This window comes from Podarcis tiliguerta (genome assembly GCF_965153285.1).
Source record: "Podarcis tiliguerta genome assembly, chromosome: 13".
NCBI classification, from domain to species: Eukaryota; Metazoa; Chordata; class Lepidosauria; order Squamata; family Lacertidae; genus Podarcis; species Podarcis tiliguerta.
In genome coordinates, this window is record NC_139546.1 from 48658128 (window position 1) to 48672716 (window position 14589).

Consider the following 14589-nt stretch of genomic DNA (forward strand, 5'->3'; position numbering starts at 1 on the left):
CACCTAAACATTAGGAAGAACTTCCTGACAGTAAGAGCTGTTTGACAGTGGAATTTGCTGCCAAGGAGTGTGGTGGAGTCTCCTTCTTTGGAGGTCTTTAAGCAGAGGCTTGACAACCATATGTCAGGAGTGCTCTGATGGTGTTTCCTGCTTGGCAGGGGGTTGGACTCGATGGCCCTTGTGGTCTCTTCCAACTCTATGATTCTATTCTATGAGACACCAGGAATTTGGATTGTCCTGGGTTCTGTTTTGCAAGCATTTCAAATTACTTGATGGGGTCTCTAGGATACAGGTGGGTTTAATGCTTCTATAAAAGTGGGTCACAAGACTTGCTAAGTTTGAGTCCAGACCATAGCACACAAAGCCACAAATCACTGTCCTGCTTGGTTGTTGAAAGGTCATCCATTTTGACTCTTGTCTTTCAGGATCGCAAGAGGCAGTATGAACTTGTCAAACTAGAGCAAGATTTCCAAAAGCAAGCCACCGTCCTCCGGCGAAAAGCAGAGGAGGTGAGTGGCCTTGGGCAGCATTCCCTTCCGCCTGGTGAAGCACCACTGTTTTTAAAATAATCTACAAAGATTAGACAGGCTGAGACTTTGAATGCTTTGGGTAGAGAGACAAGGGACAGGTCCCGAGATTAGAATTCCCTGATTCAGTAAATCAGAAGTGGGGGAATACAAAGCTCTTCCCTCCCTCTGATTGTGTAGAGAGTCTAGAATACGTGGTGTTAAATGGAGTATGCTTGACTTAATTTTGCCTCTAGGATTCATAGTTTAAACCAGGGCTGGAGAACCGGTGGCCTTGCAAACATGGTCAGCCTCTGACTCCCAACAGCCAGCCTGGCCCAACGGTCAGGGGGTAATGAGAGTTGTATTCAGCAAGAACTGGAGGGCCACAGGTGGTTCTCCTGTCCTGGTTTAAGACACTAACTTTGCTGGAAAGCCTAGCATAGACCGGAGGTCAATGGCATAGTAGCTAGAGGATAGGTAACAGCTTTCTTGTAATCTTCAATGAGTTAACCTCGGTCCTGCATTGCAGGGGGTTAGACTGGTTGGCCCTTGGGATCCCTTCCAACTCTACAATTCTAGGATTCTAAGTACAGTGGTGCCTCGCAAGATGAAATTAATTCGTTCTGCGAGTCTCTTCGTCTAGCGGTTTTTTCATCTTGCGAAGCAACCCCATTAGCGGATTAGCGCTATTAGCGGTTTAGCGGTTATTAAAGGCTTAAGGGATTAGCGGATTAGCTGCTAAAAGGCTATTAGCAGCTTAGTGCCTTAGAAAAAGGGGGTGGGGAGCGAAAAAAAATCGCAGGAACTCGCAAGACATTTTCGTCTTGCGAAGCAAGCCCATAGGAAATTCGTCCTGCGAAGCACCTCCAAAACGGAAAACCCTTTCGTCTAGCGGGTTTTCCATCTTGCGAGGCATTCGTCTTGCGGGGCACCACTGTACTTGCTTACACATTTTTGATTCTCCGTTTGTCCTCGTCAGCCATCCTGGCTGAGGCTCTTTATTTTAAAGCAAAGAGTTCTTAGAACACTGACTTCAAAGCCTGTGAAAATCCTCATTTTTGAGTAGGAGAACATCAAATCTCTTCTCGGAGCACATTGGCGGTTACATTTTTATACCACCCTTCTGAGGCAGAGGTAGGAAACCTCTGGCTGTGGGTCGCAGGGCCGATTCCCCCAAACCGCACCCACCTGCCTCACACCTGAAGTCATAAGTGATGTTGGGCGAGGCAGGCAAAGAAGGAACAACCGGGAGCTTAAATTGTGCTCCCAGTTGCTCCTTGGCTAGCTGGGTCTGCTGACAGTGAGCCCTTTTCGAAGACGCTACAGGCGTGGTTTGGATGCAAGCTGCCCTTGCAGAAGGACATCCTCCCCGCTTTTGCAATCAGCTTTGGATCTGCAAATTGACAAGTTCAAAGGGACTCTTTGTTAGCACCGGTCAACTAATAAGTGGCGATAGGGAGCCCCTTTGAATTTGTTCCATCCCTGTTGAAAATGGCCTGTGGAGGGTTGGCCAGCTCTTGATCTGACCCTTGGGCTATAGCAGCCCCCACCTCCAGCTCTTCATCCTCCTAAAATCCCAGGGCGAGGCTAGCTTTCGAGAGTGGCTATCCTAAGGTCACCCAGTGAGTTTCATTGCCAAGCAAGGGATTATGAAAGTTTGTGCCTTGGGTCCTGTTTCGACACACCAGCCTCCACCCCTCTCTCACAGGCCGCTGCTGCCAACAAGCGCTTAAAGGATGCTCTCCAGAAGCAGCAAGAGGCTACCAATAAGCGAAAAGAGAACGTCAACCGCGGGATTGAGGGAGTTGCTGCTCGGGTGAAGGTAGGGGCTGTAGCTCTCCTTGTTTCTGCTAAGGGCAGATTCACAGTGGCTCAAACGGCTTATTCCAGGGGAGAGGCAAAGTTGGCTTGCAGGCACCATGGGGTGGGTTCTGGCCACCTTTCCGCCGACCCTCTCTCGTAACCAGCTTCCATCTTGCGCAGAGCTGGCTCGCGAACGAAGTGGAGGTCCTTGTTAGCATCGAAGAGGCTCAGCGTCACCTCAACGACCTCCTGGAGGACCGTAAGACCTTGGCGAAGGAGATTGCCTCGCTTAAAGAGAAGCGAGATGCTGGGGAGAACCTTCCGTCAAAGTACAAGGTGGGCAGTGATGCAGGCTGCAGCGGAAAGGGGGAAGGAAGGGGTCTTCTGATGCAGGAAATAGGCTTCTGCCTGTAGGGGGCAGGGCCACAGGCAAAAATGGGTGGAGCAACGAGTGTGAATTTTGCCTTTGCGGAGTGAAGCTAATTTCTACTCTTACTTGTGCAGCCCTCTTGATCCTCCATCCTGGCATTTTCAGTGCTCACACAGACATTTTACCTAGGTAGAACCAGTGGCGTAGCGTGGGGGGTGCAGGGGGGGCCGGCCGCACTGGGCGCAACATCTGGGGGGGGGGTGCGCTCACGCTCGCAGCTCTCTGCCCCTACCTGGCTCACTCACTCTCTCTCACTGCAGTGCTGGCTGTGCGAATCCGATCCGAGCCGCCGGGTCGCCGCCCACAGTGGAGGGGAGGGTGCCAGGCGTGCGGTGCGGTGCGGAGAGAGAGCGAGGGACTATCTGGGGGAGGGACAGTGCAGCGGGGAGGGGGCAAATGACTTGCCTTGCCCCGGGTTAGGGGGCACAAATTACTTGCCTTGCCCCGGGTACTGACAACCCACGCTACGCCACTGGGTAGAACACTCCAGCAGGTGCAATGGGAGTGGGGGAGAAGGAGACCCCCGAAAGGCTTGGGGCTGCATTTGGCCCCCAGATTCTCCACCCCTGCTGTAAAGGGTGCATTCTCTCATTCTGCACTGGGGACAGGAGATCTTCCAGAAGCTGGTTCTGCTTCCCCACCATGGCAGATCCACTTCCAGAGGGGAAAATCTAAGTCTTGCCCTGCTGGAAATGGCTACTGCTGCTTCTCTTAGAGTTAAACTGCCGCATCTTCTGAACTGAGTCCCACCCCATCTCCATGGGGAGGGAGCTCCTCTCCCTGTGCTCTGCTTATTTTCTGATTCCGTTCCCATCCTCCTTTTCCAGAGGCGCACGTTTTCCCATAAAGCTGCGGAAATGGAGCATTCCATCGCCAAGCAAATAGAGAGCCTCGAAACAGAGATGGAGCTCAGGTATGGGGTGTTTTCAAGTCTCAGAAGAAGCAAAGCCACAACAAAGAGTGTAAGAAAATCTCCTCCAGCTGGAGGCTAATCTAGCCTGGTTAGGAATTTAGAGGCATACCGCCTCCAGTATATAACCTTGATTGACTAGTACCTATTGGCTCCATTGACTTTCTAACCCCCTTTTAAGGCTGTCTGAGCTCTAGTGTTCATCATCTCATGGTTGCAAATTCCATAGTTCTAACTATGGACGCTTGGGGTCCCTTCCAACTCTACAGTTCTGCGATTCTTCAATCTTCTGTTGCTGTGTAACATTCATCTTATTCTGAAAACATCTGGGAAAGCTTATTGTGGCTGTTTCCTGTGGAAAGGGGGTAAGAGGTGGCAGATTCAGGAGGTGCTGAAGTTTCCCTCTCAGTCCTCCAGTCATTTATCTGCCACTCTGCTGCATCATCTCTGGACCACAGCAGGTCTCTTAGTAAATTAAACCCAGCCTGGCAGCCTAAGCAACTGCGTATTCACCCAGGGCTGCTGCTGCTGCTCTGGTCACAGTTCCTCCAACACTAGCAGGGGCCAAATCGCCCAAGTTCCCCAGACGATCTTCTCTTTTGGTAAATCCGATGCGAATTAATGCGGTGGCTTCTTCTTCCCAAGGAGCGCCCAGATTGCTGACCTGCAGCAGAAACTGCTTGACGCAGACGCCGGCGACCGCACCAAGCAGCGCTGGGAGAGCATCACCAACCTTGCGGAAGCCAAGTGTGCCATCAAATACCTGATTGGCGAAGTAAGCTTGAGTGGCAGCAGAGGAGGCGGGCGGGAACGAAGAGGCAGGCGGCTCTGGAATGGAACCCAGGGATTTGAGTCTCTAGAACAAATAAGAGGCCTGGGGGGGGGGGGTAGAAGGGGCAGTGACACAGTGGCAGTGACCCCTCGTGGGCTAAAGGGGGCAGCCCTCCTAGCTTCTGTTGCTTGACAGCTCAACTCTTTCTTAAAGATAGTTCTGTACCTTTCCTGTACTGAATGAGCACAATGATGCCAGTTGGCAAGATAATATTTTTATTATTTGTACCCCACCCACCTGACTGCATTGCCCTAGCCACTCTGGGCAGCTCCCAACAAATAAAGAAGCGCAACCAAACATTAAACACTTCCCTATATGGGGCTGCCTTCAAATGTCTTCAGATGTATAGTTATTTATCTCCTTGACATGTAACGGGAGGGTATTCCACCGAGAAGTCTCTGCAACTTGACTTTTTGCAGTGAGGGAACTGCCAAAAGCCCCTTGGTCCTAGATGCAAATTCTTCAGCCTGATGCCTTTTAATATTGTGCTCTCTGTGTGTCTCTCTCTCTCTCCGCACCCCCCCCCCCCATGCATGTGTATTTCAAAGCTGGTCTCCTCAAAAGTGGAGAATGGGAAACTGGAGAACCGTTTGCAGCAGACCAAAACCACATGTGCCGACATGCATAAAATGCTTCTCGAAGAGCGAAAGGTTGTGGCAGAAATGGAAGCGGAGCACGAGAGTCAGCTGGTCCAGAAGGAGCAGCAGCATCAAGAAAAGGTATCACCTGCCACCCCCACCCCAACCCCCAAAACCCCACTTACGTCTGCAGCAGCTACAAAAACTACACCCATCCCAAAATCCCATTCTGAGCAGTTGACCGCCCAGTCTCTCTCTACCTACTCCAGGTTTTCTAGAGTAGTCCTAACCAGGCTTTGCTGCTGGCACATTTAACCTGATTTCCAGGTTAAGGACCCTTTGCCCACACCTATGAATTTGGCTTAGTACAGTCTCCTGTTAGCAGAGGGGTGGCTGTGAAGGGGATCCCTGGGTGTGCCCTTATGGAGAACTGCAGTGCCAGTGGTCAGCAGCAGCAGAGAAAGGGCAATTTGGTTGCTGCCTTCTCAGTAAAGTTTGCAGGCTTGGGGTGCTCCAAGTTCTTTCGGTGTTTAGAACTCTGTGTTGTGCAGTGGCTAGAAAACGTGGGTGATCTGGTGATAAAATGCTGAGATTGAATACTGGTCCATGAACTACCGTCAGACAACCCCATCCTGTCCGCCTGCCTGACTTAACTTACAACCAGTCCAGAGGGTGGCCCTGTCTGCCTGCCAGCTTCCTCTCCATTCTCAGTGTTGCCCCTTGTAGAACTCAGTATTGAGGTGGGTGGGAAGAAAATTAGAACGAATTTGCTTGGCTCCACCCACTAGAATGCCCCCAAGATCCAGGTTTGGGTCAAGTATTCTTTGGTTAGAGAAACCCCAGCAGAGATTTAAAATCACAAAACATGCAGCAAAATAAAGCGTGGAAATAGAGGAGGTTAGACCTTTAAAATATGCCCTTGTGGGTATCTTCTAAAGTTCCCCACTTCCCCTAGCATAAATAAAATACCACACATTTGTTAAGTTAAAAATTAGTTTACTTACAAACACTTCAAAGGTCAGGTTCATGTGGTTTTCCAGGCATCAGTCAGAAAACACAGGCAATAAAACTTGGCTTAGTTACAGTAGTGAAAGTTCCTAAATTATTACTATAGGAACTCAAGAGTGACTTATAAGAGCCATGAGTTCTGAGCTGCAGTAATCAGCTCAGGCGTCATACATTGAGCTTCTTTGGTAGACTGGGAGAGAGAACAAAGGCTTAATTACCTAATCCCTCCCAAGATGAGCTAAGCTTGGCAGGACAGCTTACTCTATGGTCTTAACCCCTTCATGCATTAGTTAGACTTAAGCATGTTGGTTATATGAGGCTGGTTATCCCACACGTTTGTGGCTTAGCCAACTCAAGACTTCGGCTGACATAATGTCAGACTGTGCCACATCTGACCCAAGCTCTCTACCCATCCACGTCTCTCTTCCACCCATCCCCAGGTACTCTATCTACTCAGCCAGATACAGCACAAAGAAGAAGCAGAGAAGAAGCTGGAGACTTCCATTTCAGAACGGGAGCAGCAGCAACTCGAGCGCATCAAGTTCCAGGTATAAGCTGCTGTGTCTCTTAGGCGTGGTTGCTCCTGCCCCCTCAAAGGCAGCCGTGTTGGCCATCCAACCATTCCAGCTGTTCCCTTTGCTGGTGGGAAGGAATCCCATCTATAAGCAACAAGGCTTGTGGTGCTGGCATTGTGTCACTGAATGAGGCTGCATGATTTGGGCTCCGACTTTTGAGGCTCTTCTTGTCGATCTCTGCTTTATCATCCACTGGCTTTGTAACCAAAGTGTCTTCTCTGCTCTCCCTCATTTTTGAAGGCTGTGCTGATACGGTAGTTGTTCTTCCACATTTTTCTGTTTCTCAAAACATGCAAAGCAATGCTAGCTCTAGTCATTTAAGTAAGTTTTGAAGGGGCTGTGTGTGTGACTGGACGGATTGTGGTGTTGCTGGGAGGAGGGAGAAAATGTGGTGTGGTGTGTGGGGAGTCTCTAAATCAACCAGTGTATCCTGTAGGCCAGAAGTTGGAACTTCAAGTGATGGCACTCAAGGCTCTATCCTTGTTGTTTAGTTGTGTCCGACTCTTCATGACCCCCTGGACCAGAGCACGCCAGGCCCTCCTGTCTTCCACTGCCTCCCCCACTTTGGTCAAACTCATGCTGGTAGCTTCAAGAACACTGTCCCACCATCTCGTCCTCTGTCGCCCCCTTCTCCTTGTGCCCTCCATCTTTCCCAGCATCAGGGTCTTTTCCAGGGAGTCCTCTCTTCTCATGAGGTGGCCAAAGTCTTGGAGCCTCAGCTTCAGGATCTGTCCTTCCAGTGATCACTCAGGGCTGATTTCATTCAGAATGGAGAGGTTAGATCTTCTTGCAGTCCATGGGACTCTCAAGAGTCTCCTCCAGCACCATAATTCAAAAGCATCACTCCTTTGGCGATCAGCCTTCTTTATGATATAATAATTTTTTAAAAAATAATTTTAAAAAATCAGAGCTGGGGGAAATATCAAGCATTCTTTCATTCTTAGTAGCCCTCTTCAAATCTTTAGAAGGCAGGGATTGCACAAATCCTAGGTGTGCAAACACCCGAAAGTGTGGGTTTCTTTGCAGCTGAAGATGAGACCTTAAGAGCCTTTTGCCTTCTTTACTGTGGACAGGAAGAAGAGCTGGCCAAGATGAGGGAGGTTTTTGAAAAGAACCAGGAACACCAAGAAGAGATTGAAACTCTCAGACAGGTAGGTCTGGGAGTGACAGCAGCGGCTGCTATTAGAGGAGCTGACTTTGCTCCTGCCACTCAGTGAACCTCACACTCCTCCCTTTCTTCCCAACAGAAACTGAGAGTTTTTCAAGCTGTCAGTGGCCAGAAGATCTGCAATGGCCAGCCGGCCCCTGCAGCAGGCACCCCGGAGTCCCCCTTCGAATACATTCCACCCAAGGTGTGTGTCCTTCCGGTGGGGCGGGGCGGAGAAGCAAGGCGGGGGGTCTGTGTGCTACAGAGCTTGTTTGTATGGCTGCTCCATCCCATCACCTGAAAGATAAAGCTGGGTACAGTGGTACCTCGGGTTAAGTACCGTATTTTTCGCTCTATAAGATGCACCAGACCGCAAGACGCACCTAGTTTTTGGAGCAGGAAAGCAAGAAAAAAATGTTCTGAATCTCAGAAGCCAGCACAGCAAGAGGGATCGCTGTGAAGTGAAAGCAGCAATCCCTCTTGCTGTTCTGGCTTCTGGGATAGCTGCACAGCCTGCATTCGCTCTGTAATACACATACGCATTTCCCCTTACTTTTTAGGAGGGAAAAAGTGAGTCTTATAGAGCAAAAAATACGGCACATCATTCGTTCCGGAGGTTCGTACTTAACCTGAAACTGTTCTTAACCTGAAGCACCACTTTAGCTAATGGGGTCTCCCGCTGCTGCCGCACTGCCGGAGCAGGATTTCTGTTCTCATCCTGAAGCAAAGTTCTTAACCTGAAGCACTATTTCTGGGTTAGCGGAGTCTGTAACCTGCAGCGTATGTAACCTGAAGCGTATGTAACCCGAGGTACCACTGTATGGATTAGAAGCACAAGTCAAAATACATTACAGCTCTTAGTGGCTGCCTTAATGTTCATGCCAGCATGGTGAAATGGTTAGGGTGTCAGACTAGGACCTGGGAGACCCGGGTTCAAATTCCCACTCGGCCATGAAGCTCGCAGGAGTCCCTGGCTCTCAGCCTGAACTACCTCGCAGGGTTGTTGTGTACAGCTCCTTGGAGGAAAGATTGGGATAGGAATGCAGCAAATAAGTAAAAAGGCTCGTCTCTGATCCCCAAATGGCGCCTCAAATTATATTGCTTGAGAAAATCGCTAACCTTGACTAGGTGGGCTTTGGGTTCCAACTTCCACCAGCTGCAGCCAACCTGGCCTGATCATTTTTTGTGCGGCTGCCTTTGTTCCATAACTTGAGTGAGGCAGAAATGGTGAGCTTGTCTTCTTCTGACTGACGCAGAAACTCCAGCGGGTGCAGAATGCCGCGGCGAGACTCCTTACGGGGTCCTCGCTGTAAGATCACATTCACTCGGTGCTATACCAGCTGTACTGGCTCCCAGTGGAGTACAGGATCAGGTTGAAGGTGCTGGTTTTAACCTTCAAAGCCCTATACGGCCTAGGACCCTCATACCTACGGGACCGCCTCTCCTGGTATGTAACACGGAGGACCTTACGGTCTTCAAATAAAAACCTCTTGGAGGTCCCAGGCCACAGAGAGGGTAGGCTGGCCTCAACCAGAGCCAGGGCTTTTTCGGCTGTGGCCCCGATCTGGTGGAATGCTCTGTCACAAGAGACTAGGGCCCTGCGGGACTTGACATCTTTCTGCAGGGCCTGCAAGACAGAGCTGTTCCATCAGGCTTTTGGTCAGGGCACAGCCTGACTCCCTCCTTTGGGAATCTTCACAGAATTTTAGCCCAATGGTTTCCGTCAATTTGATTTGAATTAATTTTATAATGAAATGATTTTAGAATGTTTTATTGTTGTTAGCCGCCCTGAGCCCAGCTTCGGCTGGGGAGGGCGGGATATAAATATAAATTTATTATTATTCGGTTCCCCCCCTTCAGCCAAAGTCTCGCAGGCGAATGACCTCCCTGCCTCCAGCCGACATGGACGAGGAAGACTCATCTTCTGACTCGGATGAGGCCAAAGCAATGGAAGATGCAGAGTGGGTGCCGTACAAGCTTTCCAGAGGAGCCAGGCAGAGCATTCTGGGGGTAGGATCATCGAGAAGGACGGCTGACGTTTAGGAAGCTGCCTCCTGAAATCTGGCCAGGAGGAGCAATGCAAGGGTTCGCTCTGGTAGACCAGCCCCAAGGGCACATCAGGTTCAGCTGTCTTGCTTCCAACACTGCCCTGTGGGGACACAAAGGCATCATCCCTCTTCTGATATCCATCCCAGTAATGAAAATACTCAAAGATATACAGTGGTACCTTGGGTTAAGTATTTAATTCGTTTTAGAGGTCCGTTCTTAACCTGAAACTGTTCTTAACCTGAAGCACCGCTTTAGCTAATGGGGCCTCCTGCTGCCGCTGCACGATTTCTGTTCTCATCCTGAAGCAAAGTTCTTAACCTGAAGCACTGTTTCTGGGTTAGCAGAGTCTGTAACCTAAAACGTATGTAGCGTATGTAACCCGAGGTACCACTGTATTGTCACTGAGCATGGAGGCTCCATTCATCCAGCTTAATGACTAACCGATGATAGATCTCCTTGTCCTCCACAAATTTGTGTCATCGTCTTATTTATTAATTAAAACCACCTCAGTGATTATTGCTAGGTTCTACATTGATGGATTCCCACAATGTGCACATTGAATGCTGTTCAGCCAAATGTGTCTAAATATCTTAAGGAGTTTCTGGTGCAAATCCTCCACCTTTCGTGGAACAGTTGATGGCTTTAAATTGAAAAATTAAAATTCTGTGACAGCTGATCTGAGTGTGCCTTGGGTGACCTTGCAGTCTTGGAGCAAAGGAGTGTCAAGATGCTCCAGCAAACCTTTTCAGGACCTGTGGATGCGTTTGCAAACTGGAGAGGCTGTTGGTTCCCCCCCCCCCCCCAAAAAAAAAAAAACCTCACACATACCATAAGCTCTGTGACCTAGCCTATTGATTGCAACGGATGCAATCAATTTCAAGCTTAATTTCAGTGGCGGTTGGGGATCCTGGGGGAAAGCCTCTATGGGCATATATGTGCCCACGGGCACCACCTTGGCAGCCTGCATCATGCATGCTGGCTCTGACAGCTAGGAAGAATCTGTGCGGGTCAAACATGGCCCATTCCTCATTTCAGAGCCCCAAACCTGAAAGGAGTTGAGTCCCAGAAACAGATACAGCAGCAGAGGCCTTGCGGGGCCACCATGGCAATGGCGGTACATGCCATTTGTGGGCTGTTCCACGTGTGTTTTCTGCTCTCTCACTGAGCTCTCCCTTTGCAGTGCACCTGCCGAGGCCGCTGTGGAAACAAGAAGTGCGGCTGCCGTAAGCAAAAGATGGCCTGCTCCGAGGACTGTCGCTGCGAGTACGGGAGGTGTCGGAACCGCGAGCACTATGATTTGGTGAGCAACCCCCGGCAGGAGCTCCTTTTCTCTTTGAGGGAGCAGGACAGCCCTGGAGTTGCCTCCTCCACCTCCCAGCAGGCAGGGCGTGTTAAAGTTGAGGGCAAATCATGCACAGCTCTTGTCCTGGCTTCCCGGCTTGCTGCAGCAGGCTGGGAAGTGAGATGAGAAAGCCGGTGGGAATTGATCGGGCTGGAACTCCAGGCTGCAGGGCCAAAGGGAAATCTTCTGCCTCTTGGCAGGAAGGAGTTGGTGACTCTTTTTGCATGGGGCTCAAAGGCTTTTATATGCCTTTTTTCAAGATGCCACACATAAATAGCCCAGAAGGTAACCCCAAAGGGTGTGTTATCCTGCAGTTGGGGAGGAGTCCCCCCCCCCCCCGCCCTTGCAGTGGACGAGGGGATTCATGGGTGACAAATTCTCACAAGCAGAGGGAGAGCAACACAGCCATCCTCGGATCCCCTCCACTCCCTGCAGAAAATGCGCATATTTTGGTAAGCCCAATCAATGCTTATGGGTCACCTTTATAAGCCTGCCTCCCGAGAGTGGGTTAAGAGCCAGTGTGGTGTAGTGGTTAAGAGCGGTAGTCTCGTAATCTGGGGAACCGGGTTCGATTCCCCGCTCCTCCACATGCAGCTGCTGGGTGACCTTGGGCCAGTCACACTTCTCTGAAGTCTCTCAGCCCCACTCACCTGACAGAGTGTTTGTTGTGGGGGAGGAAGGGAAAGGAGATTGTTAGCCGCTTTGAGACTCCTGAAGGGGAGTGAAAGGCGGGATATGAAATCCAAACTCTTCTTCTTCTTCTTCTTAACCCCTTCATGCATGCTCTGCTGCCTGCTAAGCACAAGGACACTTCACACGGAGGCCAGCCTTCCATTCTCCCATCCTGTAATTCATAAGGGGGAAACTGGTCTCTAGAGGTTGTTGGACTCCAACTCACACCAGCTCTTGCAACATGGCCAATAGCCAGGGATGGTGCGAGTTGTAGTCCAGCAACAACAACATCATCATCATCGTTTTTAATTTGTATACCGCCTTTCTATCTTACAGTACTCAAGGCGGTTTACAAGCCGAAGAAACAAAAAATGTACATCTTATAACAATCTAATGCAATACAAAAATGTGATAATAAAACATAACTTTAAAATAGGCAGCCTACATCAAAATAGCAACGTTCAACCATCAATTAGAATAGTATAACATAATAATAACATATAAAAGTTAAACAGAAATCCGCTCCACAGTTACAATAATATCTAAACTATAATCAATAAAACAACGGCAAGCCACAGTACACAAAACAATACAATACACATTGAGAAGCAGAGGGTAGAGCAAGGCACGTGGATGGAGGCCTTGCCTGATGGAGGTGCAGGGGTTCCCTCCCCACTCCTCCTGTTTAGGCTGCAATTGCCCTGGTAGAGAGACAGGTACCGTATTTTTCGCTCTATAGGACGCACTTTTTCCCCTTCAAAAATGAAGGGGAAATGTGTGTGCGTCCTATGGAGCGAAGACGCCATAGCCCCGCGACCCTCTCCCGGCTGGAGAGGTGACGCGCAGCTATGGCAGGAACCTCTATAGCCGCACATCACCTCTCCAGCCGAGAGAGTGTGTGCGGGGCTAAAGAAGCCATAGCCCCGCGACCCTCTCCCAGCTGGAGAAGTGGCGTGCGACTATGGCAGCAGCCTCTCCGCTGCGCCTTTCCGCTGCTCCCATACCTGCTCTTTGGGGCTGGTGATGGGCTTCCCCCCGCCAGCCCCAAAGAGCAGGTTGAAAGGAACCTGAAGCCTGGAGAGCAAGAGGGGTCGGTGTGCACTGTCGGTAGCCACCTGAACGCAGCTTAAACGGCACCTTGTTTTAGAGCAGGAAAACAAGAGGGGGAAAATTCTCCCTCTCTCTGCACAGCGCCTCCTGCCGCTTTGCTGAAGGGGTGCTGGGCAGAGAGGGGGAGATTTTTTTTTTCTTGTTCTCCCCCCTCTAAAACAAGGTGCGTCCTATTGTCCGGTGTGTCCTATGGTGCGAAAAATACGGTATTTAATGGTTTTTTTGTCTGATTCTGCTTTAAGATTTAATCCCATTCAAAAACTGACATGCTTAATCCCTGACTCCCGTCCCCCCCAGTGCTAAGACCAGCTCAGGGAGTTTGTGTGATGGTTAGCAAGGCACCGAGGGAAGGGTGTTTTGGCACTGCTTGGGGTAGCCCCTGAGCATGCTGAGCTCTTCCCTCCATGGGGATCGGGTCCCTGTCGCTTTATGGGCTGGAGCAGATGCCAAGCATCAAGTGCAGTCCAGGCTAGCGTGTGCCCTGCCTTTCCCCCCCTTAGGAAGGGGTGCTTGCCGATGAGCAAGCGGGAGATTCAAAGGACAGCTTCGACCCGGAAGATCCTACTCTGGCAACTGGAGGAGACACCTTTTTTGAACCGCCAGCTGTTGCACCTACCAGAAAGGTATGAGGATTGCAGAGATGCAGGTGGCATTGAGCACGGCTCTGGTTTCGCTTTGGGGCTAGGAAAGGGCACTTGTGGGGTTGTTGCAGAGCTGTGAGTTCCCCATAGCCTGGTACACACTTGAAGGGGTAACGAAATGACTGCATAGGGACATCCATTTACCCCGTGGCCACTGACTGGCCATGGCGTGTGTGTCTGTAAAAGCACTTGGTAAGGCTAGTCCAACTGGTTATGTCTTTTTTAAACAGATTATATTCTTCAAGTAATATTAATGGGGATAAGAGGTGATAGCCCAACTTCTGTTGTCCGTCCTTGGTCACCTCCAGGTTAGATGACCGTGTTGCATGTGGTGCGATAGCCTTTGAAGCTGCAGCTGGTGAAGAATTCAGCAGCCAGATTGCTGACCAGGGCAAGGCAGTCCAAGCAGAGAACACCAATCTTGGCACAACTGTTCTGGCTGCTGAGTACTTTCCAGGCTCAATTCAAAGAGCTGGTTTTGATCTGTAAAGCCTTGAGTCAGGATCCCAACACTTCAGGGACTGCCTCTCGCCATATGAACCAATCTGGACCCTGCTTTAGTCATCTGAGGTCCTTATCCATTTCTCCTCCAGTGGAATGCTCTCCCCGGCTACCTTTAGGTGCCTGGCAAAAATATTTCTATTCCCCCAGGCTTTCAGCCCTTAATTTAGAGGGTACTTAAGATATGTTTGTGGCTTCTTTCTCTGCTTGTCTTTTTAGCGGAATGGGTTGCATTTGTCTGCCATTTTCTATGTATTATATTTTATTATGGATGGGCATTTCAGGTTCTTGTTTTATTGTTTTTGTACTTGGTTTTAACGTCTGTGTGTGTGTGGTTTGTGTTGTAAATGGTTTTGAGCTACTCCCATGAAAAAATGTATAGTATTGAAGTTGGGTTCATTGATGCCTGGGCAAAAGGTTTGCTTTCTTCATCTGTCGTCTTAGCAACCAGTTATGTGCCCACCCTGATAAGCTGCCACTCA

At 49.9% G+C, this 14589-nt stretch overlaps 2 protein-coding genes across 3 annotated transcripts in view; one reads left to right on the forward strand and one right to left on the reverse strand.

Annotated features, from left to right (window-relative positions):
• Positions 1-14589, reverse strand: part of LOC310663206 (histone H4) — a 113536-nt gene that overhangs the window by 47606 nt on the left and 51341 nt on the right. The window lies entirely within an intron of this gene.
• The window catches only part of KIF4A (kinesin family member 4A), a 39922-nt gene that overhangs the window by 24666 nt on the left and 667 nt on the right, over positions 1-14589 (forward strand). For both annotated transcript variants that reach the window (XM_083410058.1, XM_083410059.1), the window contains 12 exons: positions 426-509; positions 2218-2331; positions 2493-2648; positions 3570-3655; positions 4298-4427; positions 5033-5203; positions 6511-6618; positions 7719-7796; positions 7893-7997; positions 9653-9802; positions 11022-11141; positions 13466-13588. In XM_083410058.1, the coding sequence (XP_083266184.1) occupies positions 426-509; positions 2218-2331; positions 2493-2648; positions 3570-3655; positions 4298-4427; positions 5033-5203; positions 6511-6618; positions 7719-7796; positions 7893-7997; positions 9653-9802; positions 11022-11141; positions 13466-13588 (1425 nt within the window). The remainder of the gene's footprint in view (positions 1-425; positions 510-2217; positions 2332-2492; positions 2649-3569; positions 3656-4297; positions 4428-5032; positions 5204-6510; positions 6619-7718; positions 7797-7892; positions 7998-9652; positions 9803-11021; positions 11142-13465; positions 13589-14589) is intronic.